The 16,613-nt window shown below is 40.6% G+C and overlaps 2 protein-coding genes across 2 annotated transcripts in view; one reads left to right on the forward strand and one right to left on the reverse strand.

Moving 5' to 3' along the window:
* Zpbp (zona pellucida binding protein) overlaps window positions 1-4,069 on the reverse strand; it is a 162,689-nt gene extending 158,620 nt beyond the window's left edge. The window contains exons 1-2 of the mRNA XM_032916764.1: window positions 3,766-4,069; window positions 1,634-1,714 (exon numbers count right to left, since the gene is read on the reverse strand). Of these exons, the coding sequence (XP_032772655.1) occupies window positions 1,634-1,714; window positions 3,766-4,069 (385 nt within the window). The remainder of the gene's footprint in view (window positions 1-1,633; window positions 1,715-3,765) is intronic.
* Window positions 4,070-5,746: 1,677 nt separating this feature from the next.
* Spata48 (spermatogenesis associated 48) overlaps window positions 5,747-16,613 on the forward strand; it is a 52,819-nt gene continuing 41,952 nt past the window's right edge. Inside the window, exon 1 of the mRNA XM_032916536.1 lies at window positions 5,747-6,402. Coding sequence (XP_032772427.1) covers window positions 5,832-6,402 — 571 coding nt within the window. The 5' untranslated portion in view covers window positions 5,747-5,831. The remainder of the gene's footprint in view (window positions 6,403-16,613) is intronic.

Consider the following 16,613-nt stretch of genomic DNA (forward strand, 5'->3'; position numbering starts at 1 on the left):
CAATAGAGCAGAATGGAGTGCCTATCAGCTAAGCCCACAGGTATGGCTAACTGCTTTTCAATAACAGTGACAAGACAGACTTCAAAAGACAGAATAATCCCTTCAACGAGAGGACAGCCATACACTAAAGAATGAGGTTAGCTCTAGCATTTATCAAAAGCAGAAGTTAACTAAGAATGGATCAAAATGACTCTTAAAAAGGAAACAAGAATAAAGTGAGACCGTCAAAGTTTAAACTGTATTTTTTCAAAAGACAAAGAGTAAAAAATACAATTAGGTGGTAATGGCTCATGCCTTTAGCCCCAGCACTTGGGAGGGACACGGAGACCAGCCTGGTCTACAGAGCTATCAAAGGATAGCCAAGGCTACACAGAGAAAGGCCATCTCACAAGAAAAAAAAAGGAAAGGAAAGGAAAGGAAAGGAAAGGAAAGGAAAGGAAAGGAAAGGAAAGGAAAGGAAAGGAAAGGAAAGGAAAGGAAACATTAAATCACAGAATGGGAGAAAATACCCGTAAGTCATATGATGTCTAATAAGCTTCCAACAGTCAAGATACATAAAGAACTCTACAACTAAACAAAAGAAGTAAGACCTAGACGTGGTCTCAAACAGGCATTCCTGCGAAAAGATACCTACATATTATACAGGTATTTGAGAGGAGGCACCTCATTGGTCATTAACAGCATTACACCTCAAAACCACAGACGGTATCATTTCACACACAACTAGGATGGACGTCATAAAACACACACACACACACACACACACACACACACACACACAGATGGACAGTAACAGGTGTCGACATGAACACTAGGAAATTTGGACCTGCATGTATTAAGAGAAACAGGGTCAGACTCTCTGGAAAATACTTTAGCATTTCTTCCATTGGTTAAACAGATCACTGATATGTTGGCCATAAAGGAGTCTCCTAAGACAGACTTAAGAGAAGTAAAACCAGTCACATATGTAAGAACATTATTCAAATATAAAAAGGAATGAAGTACTTAAAGAACCTCAACATAAAACAGTGTCATACAGAGGCCATACAACGTGTGGTTTTAACTAAGACGAGAACAGCAAACATCAATCTGAAGGCACTGGGTAGTGTTCAGGGCCAGGAGTGCCTGCTTCGTGACAACAGGTGCCTCGTGACAGCTTGATGAGTGACGGTGCAGAATTAGAGAGGGCTGACAGTTGTCAACCTCATCAACTAAAAAAGTAAATTAAAAAAAGTGTTTCATGGCAAGAAAATCAACTCAATAAAAATTCAAAAAGTTGCGGCTGCACCTCACGTGCAGACTTCTCTGAAAGGACATATCCAAAATCTTTATTGTATTTAGATCTCACCTGGAAATTATTTTAGCATATTTAAGCTCCCCACATTTTATATCATAGTGAGGAGTGCATACAAGTAAGAAAAAAAAAACACTACAAGAAACCTCAGATTAACTTTTAGAAATAACTTTTCTTTGCACACAGGATTGTCCTTGGATGACTCCAGCTCTACAGAAACCATTTAATTCAACTCGGCAGGAGGAGAGTAACTGGGGAACGTGACACTTTTCAGCAGGTCTGCTAAACTGTAAACAGAGGCTAGTAAATTCCAATTATTCAAAAGCTATTTATGAGTACCAGGAAAATGCGTTGATCCCACTATTTTCAGCGAATCTTGAGTCAAGCGAAAACCTCTTGGCACTCGAGCCAAATGTCCAACTGTGAAAAACAGAAGGAAAACAAGGGGTCAAAGTATGTCTTGTCTTTAATTCCTAAGTATTAGAATAAGAGTATAATTTTTCTTGACTCCGTTTCGGGAATTATGAGTCTCCTATGACATGTTACCTATGGTTCTGCATATCCCTTAAAGAATTCCATATACCTGTGGCTTACCCATTATAAATCTTAACACAGCCTTCCTGTGTCTGCTTACAATATCCTCCCACCTTACAGGACCCGTATCAGAAACCCCTCCTCCCTCAGACTTCCTGCCTGACCTCATTAATCGGCTGTCATGGAACACAGTTATTCATCCACATGCATCACTTTCCTCGGAACAAACTCTACTGATGGAAGCACCCGTGTTTAAGAATCGCTTGCAAGCACTACACCTTTGACGTGAAAACTGTGAAGAAAAATAATTTTGAAAAACATCCTGAGAGTCTTCATTCATTGTTGAATGAGTGTAGGGTGGAGTGTTGCCAGAAACAGAACAAATGGGAAATGCAATGCTATGCCTGCCGGTAAATCCTTAATCCCAAGGAGCCTTAACAGCAAGCAAGTACAGAGGACAGAGCCCGGCATTAAGGCCACAGCAGAGGTTAAATGCAAATTCTGCCACAAGGTTACATCAGGAAAGTTACTGCAAACTACAAGTTTGAAGCTTTTCATCTGCAAAATGAAACTGGCGAGTAATTCCAGCCTTACAGGACTATCGTAGAAGCTATGAAGTCCTATATAATTATCAGCATTTACTATCAACAGTTTACATGTTAAGATACTAAAAGCGTATCCTACTTTTGATAGTCCTTAATGGAGAAAAAAAAGGCAGGCAATATTTTTAAACAAAAACACAAACTTGCATTACCAAGTACGAGGCCAAGATCCATACTCAAGTGCACCTTTGTCCTTTGAGACAATTTATCCTCACTGAACTCTTTGTGCCCGACGCTTGGACTTTATGTAAGAGTAATCTTCATATCCCTCTCCCAGTTCTAGTTTGCTTTCTGTTTCTGTGATTAAAAACCATGCCCCAAATCAACTTGGGAGAAGGGTTAAAAAGGGTTTGTTTCACCTAACAGGTTACACACCATCCAGGAAAGCAAAAGCATCAAGGAAGGACTCAAGCCCAGACTGCAGCAAGTTAAGCAGAAGCTACCAGGAATCGTGCTTGCTAGCTAGCTTCCTCTGGCTTGTTCAGCAGGCTTTCTTACACTGCCCAGGACCACCGGCCCAGGGATGACACCACGCCCAGAGGACTAGCCCTTCCCACATCAAAATCAACTAAGCAAATACCCCCACAGACGTGCTCATACGTCAGTTGGATAGTCAAATCTTCAATTGAGGTCTCCTATTCCCAGGTGACAACAGTGTGTGTCAAGTTAACAAAAACTAGTAAGCATGTCCCATTTCTTTCCTTTATCCACAGTATCCCTTTCTTCACACTTCTACGTCTGTATCCTTGGTTTCCTGAATAAACTTTAACTCTCACAAGTGTATCTTTAGTACATTTATTTAGGATCTATGGGACATAGATTATTGTTAGTGAGTCTATAATTTCAACACACACAGCCACCAAACCCTTCTAGCTAAAATGCCAATACTAGTTCATTTCTTTCTCCACTGTCTTTTTAGAAACTGGGATACCTGTTTCCACCTCCAACTACACCCTGCATTTTACATCCAGAACCAACAGAGGGCGCTCCACTCTCAAGGATGTCTAAAAGCTCACTGGGCTCACCGCACAGATTCGGTACCATTAATCGCTATATAGACTCGCTCTGAAACACAGGGCTGGCAATGAGCCACGGGCTTAAGTTTATTAAGGCACTTTTAATTCAAAGTTCGGATAATCCTGGAGCTGGACCTCCTGCACGACACTGTGCAAATGTGGCCCTTTTCAAGATTCCTACACAAAACAAGGCTCTTTGGTGCAGTCCCAGCCAGAGAGGGTTTCTTTGTGTAAACGGAGTCACGTGACACGGGACCAACGCAATTCTCGTGAGGAGCCGCGGCAGCCAGAGCTCCCGCCATGCGGCGCCGAGCCTCACCTGCAGGGGGCGCCCGCAGCAAGGCGGAGAGCACGACGGCGGCCAGCGACAGCGCCGAGAGCACGGAGCCCGAGGCCCTGGCCCGCCGCCGGCCCCGCGGAGCCGGGCCCGGGGCCAAGGCCTCCATCCACACGCCGCCGACGGCCGAGCCTCGGCGCAGAAGGTCGTTACCTGGCGCGCGCCCACCCGCCGCCGGAAGTTGGCGGACGGCGGGCCGGAAGGACGGACCGACGGACACGCCGCCACTTCCGCTCGGGTGATCTGCGGGAGGTGTCCTAGCTTGGGACCCCTCTTGGGTACACATGGGAGGCAAGAGGTCGATCCCCCTAGGGGATCCCTTGGCTTCGAGGCCACCGCGCCACTAAGGAAACCCTCCAGAACCTGTCTGGTCTGAGATTCCAAAGCGAGAAGAATCTTGTGTCGCAAAGTTCTAACCTTTGCCTTCCCATGGTGCCTGTGAGCAAAGGAAAAGCCCCTCTTAGTACCTTGGCAGTCTGTGTATTGAGTTTCAGCCTTTAGGTGCCTCATGGCAGCAGATCCTGAGAATTGATGACTTAATGGATGTACAGCTCTCATAAAGTTCCTGGCTACAGTAATGCCAACGGCATGAAGTTCCTGACTGCTGTAATGCGAACGATGGTGCATTATCAGTGTGTGGAACTTCATGGAAAATACATGCAGTGAACACCTAGAAGAAATTGAAGATATTGCCTGAAAAACTGGCATGATGGAAAAACGGAGGAAATAAACCATAGATGAAATTAACTTTCATTCAGTACTCAGCTTGGAAGACCATCTTCCTCGACTTGGATTCAAGAAAATATGCAAAACCAACTCACACACCATCTATAATGAGAATGTATTTTAAATTGAAAGAGAATTGTGCATCCACTTTTCTGCCTTTGGAAGAACTTAATGATAGTCCGACTAGGATAAAAATAAATTTTATACAAATATATTGAAAAACTAGAAACTGTTAAATTTTTTCACTTTGATTTGAAGAGGAGGTTAATACTAAATGGAGTAAAAACTTACTGGCTTTTGTGTTTGGGATAAACTGTGTCCAGGACCTTATGCTGAAAAACTTACCCATTTATTTCAACGTTACTGCTTGTTTAGTAGTTTATCTCAAATTTTCAACCATCATAGGTGGGCGTGGCCACATTCTGCTTATACTAGCATACAATTGATCTGATGTATATATTCTTGTAGCTTACCTTATTTGTATTTTTTCTTCATTTAAGGGAGTTGTGAGCGTTTAGCCCTCAAATTGTAATAATTAAATGTAATTGTAGTTCTTATGCAAAACCAAATTGTTTAGTTAAAAACAGTTGTTAGGTAGACTGTTATGCTTCTCATTTAAAACAGATCTTGTTTTTTTATGCTGCCATTTACTGAGATAACATAAATACTTCATTGTTTTCATTCTGGACATTGTGGTAACCTTAAGGAAACTGCAGATAATTTAACGCATATAAGGATGGACTTTTATTTTGGCTATGATTTATGAGTTATTTTCCTTAAAAATCAGTATAATATATCTTCACTATTAGTGTGTTTAAATTAAACATATACCATTGTTTATAATTTATTCCAACAAGGAAAGTATTTATTTCTCATTTGTGTGTATTTGTGTGTGTGTGTGTGTGTGTGTGTGTGTGTGTGTGTGTGTGTGTGTGTATTGGTTTCCTGAGGATTGGAGAAAACAGTATAATGGAAATATTACTAGCACTTTTTCCTGTGGTTTTCCTAAAGAATTACATTATGATGTACATAATAAGTAGTTCCATGGGTTACAGTTCTACCTGTTGCCAGGCAACAAAGGCTCTTTCTGTGAGTTTTTTATGATGATGATGATGATGATACACTAATGCTATACCGGCCTACCTCCCTTTCAGCAGAAAAAAAAATTACCTTAAGAGTTTTTATATGACTAACATTTAGAAAGTTGAATTAATAATTGTATGGTAGATTAATCCTAATCTTCCATTACTGGAAATATGGGTTTTTAATAGTTAAAGGGTAAAGAATTATCAAAGGAATTTAATTCATAATCCTCAAAAATAATGAGACAGTCCATGGATATGGAGGTTAAGCACATTGCTGGAAAGATCAGTATCCCTAAAAGGTTCATCTTCTCAGAAGGAAAGGCTATTGAGCATCCAGATTACCCACACTACCATGACCTTCTACAGAAAATGAACATGCCCTTTGTGAAAGGATTTGAAGACAGACATAACTGTGGCAGATTTGAAAAGAAATTCAACCCTACGTTTTTAAAATTCCATCCTTATCCTCCCTCAGTCCTGCCAGACTATCATGTCCACTACCCCTATCCCCCACCATTTGGCAAGGCATATCCATTAGCCCCACTACGTGACGATGTGCCCTTGGGCGACCCCTGTTCGGGATTTATGAGTCCTGGTGGAGATGCTGATTTAAGGCCTGGTGTGGGCAGAGCCATACCAAACCTGGCGAGTTTCCATGATGTAAAACCTCAAAATCGAGTTCCTAGGCCAGACAAAGGATTTCATACAACAATAAAAAGGCAAACAATACTTGCAGAAGAACTAAAACAGGACAGGAGATGGAATTCCAGGAAAGTATCAGACATTTTCATCAGGGCAAAACTTGGAGGTAAGTAAATCAATATAGCCTTTATATGTCCTTCAAGTGAGGCAAAGGAGCATGAGCTTATTTTTTTTTAATTTTAGCAGTTAAATTGGCATAAATTATAACTGAACAAATTATTTTAAATTAGATTTTAGGGAGGTCTTGTTACAGGTGCTACAATGTACATATCTGCTTGTAAAACGAAATTTTGTTTGGCAAATCAAATGATTTTTAAAATTTAAGTTTAATTGATCAACAGCAAATATATTAAATAATTCATTCTAATTATACAGATAACTTACTTTACCAAAAGAGGATTTATGTGTCATGTTTTAATTGTATAACAAGCTTCCTGCTTGTTTCTCTCCCCTTGTAATCAATCTGCTGGTTAAAATGTAACCTATTACATGTACTGAAATTAAATGGGAAAGATGAACGTAAACTGGGTAAGAACAGGAACTGAAGAGAAGCAAACCCCTCGTAAGAAATGTTACTCTTCCGATGGCTGAATTGTTGGTACTACCGTCATCTGTACCATGATTCTCTGGACAGAGATGTAGTAAAAAATATCTCCAAAGGAAAACCACAACTTCTTCCTGTGTAGGGAAGTGTGCATGTTAGGCAGGGACGGAGTGGTAAGAGATTAGCATCTTTGACTATGGGGAAAGGTCAGGCCTTTGGCTGGGGTTGCTTTGGCTTGCAACAGTGTCAGAAACTGCAAGATGCTTCCAGAGTTCATCCTCAGCTTTCACCCAAAACCTTAGAGGATAAAGGAAGACAGCGTGTGACAAAGGGCAAGGCCACTGCGTGTCTGCATAGTACAGATGCATTCTATCTGAGATTCTGCCCATGGATGGACTATAGTTATTAGGGACCAAGAAGAAAGTACAAGGAAAGAATGACATCACACCGTGAAAACGACACTTCAGCATGACTCCAGCCTCACCCTTCAGCTGCTTCTATGCTGGAAGGGAAAACCTGGAGAGGCTTAAGTAAAGGATGAGTTATGCTTTTCATATATCACTTAATTTATGGTTGTCGTAAAGCAACCATAGGGAGTTCCTGAGTTATACAATGCCTGTACAATATTAACGAAGTCAGCATTTTTTAAGAGTTGGATATTTGAAAATTCTATCTAGAGAAATATACTACTGAGAATCAAATGCAACAAATAGTAAACACTATGTTAGTTGTTAAAAATCAAAAAAAGGAACTTGGACTCATAGTTTATTACTAATATTACATCATTAAAAGAAATAAAGTTGGCTGGAGAAATGTCTCCGCAGTTAAGAGCACTGACTGCTCTTCCAGAGAATACAGGTTCAAATCCCAAATGGCAGCTCACAACTGACTATAACTCTAGTTCCAGGGGACCCAACACACTCATGCCAAATCACATAAAATTAAATAAATAAAATTTTTAAAAAGGAAAGAACTAAAGTCACGTAGAGTCATGAATACTACTTACCATGTACGCAGAAAAGTCTAGTCCAATATAATTTAAGAAGCAACATTGTCAGTTTTAAAAGTGGTTCTCACTCTGAATTCTCATACTATCATTCCAAGAGACTTTAGGCTAAAGAAAGGACTTATTAAAGGAAGTAAATTACCAAAATGTTCTTTTTATAAACATGGCAATAACAACTTAGAAGCAAATTGAGGACGTATCTGGGCTGTATATTTTACTACCTGGTTAGAATTAAACCTCTGAGTCTAAGCTCCATGATCAATACAATATGGTTTGACTCCTGTATTTATCAGTTATGACTTGGAGCTACTTAAAATTCTGTCTACCTGTGCATCCTTACTTATGAACTAAGGAAAGTAATACCTAGCATGTTACTAAGGACTGTCTTATACGAATATGATTCATGTACAAATAACTAATGTGAACAACAGAACCAATGTGGCCAGATAGCATAAACCCCAAAATGTTCAGTTGCTTCATACATGAATTGGAAACAATAATGTGTATCTTACAAAATTCTAAGATTTAAAATATATAATGGCCAGGAAACTTTCTGGAACCTGGAAGAGTATTCAATACATAATAGCCATTATTATTAATCATTGTCTTCTAACAGTTTCAAAGAGTAATACTTGAGATTTGTAGATTGAGTTCCACATAATTTTCCAGTGTTTCAGTGACTTTGAGGTCCCTAGAAATGTTTATTAATCATAAGTGGCAAGTATATCAGATTTCAGAAAAACTAAATTCACATCCCCATTAATCCTGACAAAGAAAGAAATCTTAGAATTTATTCTACTACATTCAGTATTTTCTGATTTTGTCGTTATTTATTTACGCCCCAAGTGTTGCTCCCTCTCTCAGTCCCTCTTACAGAGTTCTCCCTCCTCTTCCCCTCCCTTTGCCTCTGAGAGGGTACCACCCCGACATCAAGGGCATCAAGTCTCTGCAAGATTAGGTACATCCTCTCTTACTGAGACCAGACAAGGCAGCCCTCTGCTACATATGTGCCAGAGGCCTCTGACCAGCCCATGTATGCTCTTTGGTTGGTGGCTTAGTCTCTGGAAGCTCCCAGAGCCCAAGTTAGTTAACACTGTTGGTCTTCCTATGGGATTGCTATCCCCTTCAGTTCAGTCAATCCTTCCCCTAACTCTTCCACAGGGATCTCCAAACCTCAGTCTAATGCTTGGCTCTGGGTATCTGCATCTGTCTCAGCTGCTGATAGAGCCTCTCAGAGGATTGCCACACCCTGTCTGCAAGCACAACATAGCATCAGTAATAGTGTTAGGGATCAGGGCCCACTCTTGGGATGGATCCCAAATTTGAAAAGTCACTGATTTCATTCATTTGGTCTCTGCTACATGTTTCCCTTACATTTCTTTAAGACAGGAACAATTTTGGGTGGAAGATTTTGAAGGTGGCTTGGTGTTCCCATCTCTCCACTGGGGGTCCTGTCTAACTACTAGAGGTGGTCTCTTCAGGTTCCATGTCCCCGCTTTTGGGCATTTCAGCTAAAGTCACCCACACTAAGATTCCACCTTACACCAACCAAAATGACTAAGATAAAAAAAAAAACTCAAGTCACAGCAGATTCTCGGGAGGATGTGGAAAAAGAGGAGCACTCCTCCATAGCTGGTGGGATTGCAAATTGGTACAACCACTCTGGAAATCAATCTGGAGGTCCCTCAGAAAATTGGAAATAGCTCTACCTGAGGACCCAACTGTACCTCTCCTATACCCAAAAGATGCTCCACCATACCACAAAGATATGTGCTCCACTGTGTTCATAGCAGCCTTATTCATAATAGCCAAAAACTGGAAGCAACCTCAACCAAAGAATGTGTGCAGAAAAAAAAATGGTTCGTTTACAATGGAATAATATTCAGCAAAGACATCATGACCTTTGCAGGCAAATAGATGGAGCTAGAAAGTGTCCTCTGAGGATATTTTCTGAGTGAGACCCAGAACATGCATGGTATGTACTTACTGATAAGGGGGTATTAACCAAAAAGTACAGAATACTCATGATACACCCCCACATACCCTAAGAAGTTAAACAAGGAAGGCCCAATCCCACTTATGAGGAGGAACAAAATAATCGTGGGAAGCAAACAGAGGGAAGGACCTAGGTGAGAGAGGGGAGGAGAAGGCAAATGGGGGGGGTCAGGATCAGGAATGGAGGAAACAGGAGAGAAGCTCGGAGAGCCAGGGGAATGAATGAAAATATGCAGCTGCAAGTGGTGGGGGTTAAGGGGGACCTCTAGAAAGTTCCACATTCAGTATTTTCAATGGACTTTCACTAATATTAAAGCAGCATCAAAAAAGATTACATTGACAACTTTTCCCATCCCCATACTGTCTAATCTTTTCCCTCCTTTGTTCCTGAATGGCTCTTTACTGGACACTTTCATTCCCATTGCCCATAGGGCTTGGTTTTCCTTATTATAGATAAAATAAGTTTGTCTACTGCTTTTCCTCGTGTTGGACTCCAGCTGACATCAGTATTTAAACATCTCTGTTTATCTTTCCATCTTCCTGTCCACTACTTTCCTTGGGCATTTATAAAAGTATTATATACGGAAGAGTGGTTGGTTGGAACAAGTCCATTATTTCTCACAGTTATAGAGGGTGAGAAATCCGAAATCAAGCAGCCTGGAAATTTGCCTCTTCATGAAGCCCTCTTCCTGGCTTGCAGATGGCTGCCTACTCCCTCTGTCCCTAAGACAGCAGAGAGAAATGGAGAGCCAATGCATCGTCACTGCCATTAGCAATAATGTCATGTGTGGTTCGTAAGCATGTTGAGCGTTTAAGCTGCATGTCATAAGCTTGGCTCACACTTCGAGAGTCTTCAGTTTCACCTTTCAAGTCTGATGACATTAGTGATGGAAAAGATGAAAGATGAAAAAAAAAGCCCAATGAAGGGGTTTGCAACCTCACAGGAAGAACCACAGTGTCAACCAACTATATGCCCCCAAGCTCCCAGGGACTTAACCACCACCCAGAGAGTACACTTGGAACCCATGGTTCCAGCCGCATACGTAGCAGAGGATGGCCTTATCAGGCATCAATGGGAGGAGAAGCCCTTTGTCCTGTGGAGGATCGATGATCCAGAGTAGGGAATGCTAGGGTGCTAAGGCAGGAGTGAGTGGGCAGGTGGGGGAGCACCCTCATAGAGGCAGGGGAGGGGATAGGGGTTTGTGGAGGGCTAGGAAGGGAGATAACATTCAAAATGTAAATAAATAAAATAACCAATAAAAAGGAAAAAACAGCTCAAATTTGTAAAAGGAGGAGGAGGAGGCAGAGAGGAAGAAGAAGAAGAAGAAGAAGAAGAAGAAGAAGAAGAAGAAGAAGAAGAAGAAGAAGAAGAAGAAGAAGAAGAAGAAGAAGAAGAAGGAAGAAGAAGAAGAATCCTCTATCTGATAAGAAATACATTCATTATTACAACCCAGGATAAGCTGGGTGGGAAGGTTACCAGAACAGAATTCAGAGATGACCACTGATCACCTGGACTGTGCAGACCATCTCTCACAATCTTTCCTTTGCTGACATCTCCGTCTGCATTGCTCCCAAATCTTAACCTCAGAATCCAAGATTTGTACAACGGATTAATTCATGGAGCAAAACCATGATGAGAGGACAAAGAAGGCTGTTCTGTCCCTAGGAGATCCCAGAAAGGATCATCTCTGGAGACTACCAAAGTCACGACAGCATGCTCGCTTCTGTTGGTCACCTGAGTAAATTACAGTCATTCCTGGAAGTTTTAAAACTCTCTAATCAAAACACTCCAAAGACATCCATTTACAGTTTAAGTCCAAGGCTTTTCGGTGCTGTCCATTCCGTCTCCTGTTTTCCCACCATCTCTGCCATTTCTCCCTAATACTTTGTACAATAGCTGTGGCCAGCACTTTGCAGTTTTAATAGCATTACACTTTCATAGACCAGAGTACTGTACATACTATTTCCCTGCCTGTAGCAACTGGTTTTCATCACCTTTGTGAAAGTTTATGTCCTATTTAATTTACAAGATTAGATCAGTTGTCATTTTTCTGGAAGATGTTCCTAACTTCCGATGATCTGGTTGGACTAGATAGCCCTTTTCTGCAGCCTCACAGAACTCTGGGCTCCATTCTTGTTGCATTTATCACACAGTGGGTTCAATACTTGCATGTATGAATTTTTCTGCTTGTTGTCCAGTACCTCAGAACTACACTCTGCTGTCATCTTGATATTGTCATTAGCTTCTACTTACAGGACAGCAAATACTTTGAAGGCTATTTTTTTTTTTTTGTAAAATATACTACATGTGTAGTATCATAAGATTTCTAATCTATCTTTAGATGGGTTGTTGAGATAGTATCTAGAATTGTTTTTTGCTACTTCCATGCCTAATACACACACACACACACACACACACACACACACACACACACACACACACCATACATACACAGATTCCTAGTATTCAACAGTCCTCTTACATAATCCAGTTAAACATTGAACTATTTCTCTGCCATGTTGTAATTATCTAAGTGCATAAATCCCAGAAACAGTTTGTCTTCATAACAATTCACATTGCAGAGACCATTCCTACCCAAATCTCTCAAAGATCCAGTAAAGTAATTAGATAATTCATTATAAAATGCCTAATACCATGTGTCATAGAGGAATGTTGAGGTGCGGGGGGGGAGGGATTAGTTGAGTTTTGGAAATGAGTAATGTTTTACATCTTGGTTTCTTCATGTCATGAGTTGGACAACTTAGCTGATATATTAATAGTTTAATTTCTTTCTATTATATCTAAAAACAGACCAAAATTAGATGGGAAGGTTGCAGAAATTCCATTTGAGCTTACACAATGGTACATGGGGATTGAAGGAAGCGCCATAGAACTAAAAGGAAGTTGATAGGCAACTCCAGAAAAGAACTTTTCTTTAATCAGAACAGCTGCGGGGCAGGGAGGCCACAGTCCCTCTGCAGAATGGAAGTTTGTGGACACTTGGTATGTGGGTCTTGGAGCTTTAGAGGAAAAAAAAGTTAGAGGGCTTTGGAGTCAAGAGGAATCCATCTGAGAGTAAGTCCCCCTGCAGTCTGATAGTGGTAAATAGCAGGTTTTGTATGTGACTATCCTTATTAGAATTTTGTACAGGTTTTAACAGGCAAGTCAACTGTTCTGCTCAGGGCTTTTCAGTCCACCTGAGGCTCTTAGGTCATTAACCCTTTATTCATAACCCTCAGGACAAATGAAAAAAGAAATGGAGATGAAATTGTTTTCTCATTGACTAGGCTCTGTCCCTAGGACCTAAGGAAGCATAGGTTGTGTTAATTTTATATAGTAGAAAGAGATTTTTTTTTACTTGATCAGCTGTGATAGATCATGCAATCGCCTTTATGTAGTCCTAGGGAAACATCTACAAAGGTTACAGGACTAAAAACAGCTGATTTGGTTACAGAGGGAAACTGAAATATTGCCCAGAAAGGTGGAAGTGGAGGAGGAAGAGAAATAGGAGACGTAGAGGAGGCAAGCCAGTGAAATGAGGAGGTGTCATAAAGATCACAGTAGTGTGGGGAGGATTAATACGGTGTCTTGAAGGGCTGTGCACATTTGGTAGGAGTGAGTTAAGTCAGAATGAGAAGGATACCAGTAGAGTTGATAATTGGAGAAAAGCAATAGCTTGCTATGTGGGATTTCAGACAGAATAGGAGGTGGTAAGATGTTGGGGAAAAAAATCAGAGCTGTCTTGGGGTGGGGACCTGTTGTGGGTATATGACCTGAGAAGGGCCAGACATTGTATGAGGACATAGTTTGAGAGGAGTGTGGATTCATAGTGACAAAGGTGCAGGGGCAACCCAGGAGCTCTAGACATTAATGGACAGATAGCCTTAGCACGTGGATGAATAAGTAGCACCTTGAGGAGCTTGTGGGTTCTGTGTAAGAAGTATACCCAGCTGTTTTACGCAGAGATTAAAAAGAGAGGTGAGAGTAGAAGGTGTAGAAGGATCAAAATGAAGGGAAGAGCACCTGAGGCAACAGAGCTAAGTTGCTTGCTGTCCCCTGCCTTCTATTATCTGGCCCAAGCTCTTCAGGGGGCCTGCAGGGCCCCGGGAACATCCAGCTTAGAACACTCCCACCAATCCCCTACCTGCCAGGTCTACCTGTGACACAGCCAGCAGAGGTGAACCTTGTGCTCTCCCCTGTTGTCCATCATCTAGCCCATGGCTCTGCCTGCCTTCCTGAGGAGGCCTGCATGGGATGAGAGGGACTCATCCAAGTTCACATAGGGCACAACCATCAGAGGTGAGCAGCTTCCTGTTCCCTGAGAAAATCCACAAGATGGGCAAACCCTTAGTCAAACTTAACTAAAAGGCAGAGAGACAGTATGCAAATTAACAAAATCATAAATGAAAAGGGAGACTTAACAACAGACTCAGGAAATCTGAAAAAAAAAAGCTTGTACCCCACAAAGTTGGAAAATCTGAAAGAACTGAACTATTTATTGTCTTGATAGATACTATTTACTAAAGTTAAATAAAGATCAATCAGGTAAACAACATAAATAGTCTCATAAACCCTAATGAAATAGAAGCAGTCATTAAAAGTCTCCCAACCCCTCTCCATTGAATTTGTAAAGTACTGGTGAGGGGCAGGTACAGGAGAGAAGGAGGCCTGTCATTGGAGGAGGAGGAGATTAGGAGAAAGAAGGGAGACAGAGAGAGGGGAGAAGCCATGGCAGGTGATGTTAAGATTCTGCTCTGTGTATTTACAGGTTGTTATTAATGTTCTCAAGGGATGGATGGTACCGGGCTTTGTATGTTTAAGTGGGCAATTATATCTTACCAATTGGATCTAAAAAAAAAAAGTCTCCCAACCAGAAAAAGACCAGGGCCAGATGGATTTAACACAAAATTCTTCAGACTTTCAATGATGAGCTAATACCAATACTATTCAAACTTCCAGAAAATAAAAACAGAAGAGACAGGGTTGGGGATTTAGCTCAGTGGTAGAGCCCTGGGTTCAGTCCTCAGCTCCCAGAAAAAACAAAGACAAAATAACAAAAACAGACGAAATATTGCCAAACTACATGACCACAAACACCCTGATACTTAAATCACACAAAGACTCATCAAAGAAAGTGAATTTCAGACCAATTTCCCTCATGAACTTTGCTACAAAAATACTTGTAAACCAAATTCGAGAATGCATCAAAAACATCAGCTAGCAATGATCAAGTACGCTTCATCGCAGGGATGTAGGGATGGTTCAGTATAAGAAATTGATCAATGTAGTTCACCATAAACAAAGTGAAAGCAAAAAGACATGGTCATCTCATTTGATGCTGAAAAATCTTTGACAAAACTCAAAATCCCTTCATATTAAAGCCTTGGAAAGATCATGGATACAAGATGCAAGGTACATACCTAAACACATACAAAAAAGGAATATGCTAACATCAATTAAATAGCTAATCAAATCAAAGCTAATAGCTAACGTCAAATTAAATGGAGAGAAACTTAAAACAATCCCACTAAAATCAGGGACAAGACAAGGCTGCCCACTCTTTCCATATCAATTCAATATAGCATTTGAAATTCTAGCTATAGCAATCAAATAACTAAAGGAGACCAAGGGGATACAAACTGGACAGGAAAAAGTCAAAGTATCGCTATTCACAGATGATATGATAGTGTACATTAAGTGACCCCAAAAATTCTACCAGAGAACTTCTACAGCTGATAACCAACTCCAACAGACTGGCTGGATACAAAATTAACTAAAAAAAATCAGCAGCCTTCCTTTATATAAATAATAATGAGGCTGAGAATAATTATGGAAATAGTACCCTTCATAATTGCCACAGGTAATATAAAATATCTTGGTGTAACTCTAACCAAGCAAGTAAAAGACCTGTATGACAAGAACTTCAAGTCTCTGAAGAAAGAAATGGAAGAAGGTATCAGAAGAGAGAAAGATCTTCCATGCTCATGGATAGGTAGTATTAACATAGTAAAAAAAAATGACCAACTTACCAAAAGCAATCTACAGATTCAATGCAATTCCCATCAAAATTCCAACACAATTCTTTACAGATCTTGAAAGAACAATACGCAACTCTATATTAAAAAAAAAAAGGATAGCTAAAACAATCCTGTATTACAAACAAGAACCTCTTGTCATATCACTGTTTCTGACTTCAGGCTGTACTGCAGAGAAATAGAAATAAAAATTACATCATATAGGCATAAAAATAGATAGGTCGATCAATAGAATAGCAACAAATACCCATAAATAAACCTACCTATGGGCACTTAAATTTTGACAAAGAAACCAAAAACCATACAAGGGAAAATAAGTAAGCGTCTTCAACAAATGGTGCTGGGCTAACTGGATGTCTGTATGTAAGAAGAAGAAGAAGAAGAAGAAGAAGAAGGAAGAAGAAGAAGAAGGAAGAAGAAGAAGAAGAAGAAGAAGAAGAAGAAGAAGAAGAAGAAGAAGAAGAAGAAGAAGAAGAAGAAGAGGAGGAGGAGGAGGGAGGAGGAGGAGGAGGAGGAGAGAAGAAGAAGGAAGAAGAAGAAGAAGAAGAAGAAGAAGAAGAAGAAGAAGAAGAAGAAGAAGAAGAAGAAGAAGAAGAAGAAAAGAAGAGAGAAGGAGAAGAGAAGGAGAAGGAAGAAGAAGAGGAGGAGGAGGAGGAGGAAGAAGAGGAGGAGGAGGAGATCCATATTTGTCACCCTGCACAAAACTCCAATCCAAGTGGATTAAAGACCTTGACAT

This window comes from Rattus rattus, chromosome 11, assembly GCF_011064425.1.
Source record: "Rattus rattus isolate New Zealand chromosome 11, Rrattus_CSIRO_v1, whole genome shotgun sequence".
In the NCBI taxonomy this organism is placed as follows: Eukaryota; Metazoa; Chordata; class Mammalia; order Rodentia; family Muridae; genus Rattus; species Rattus rattus.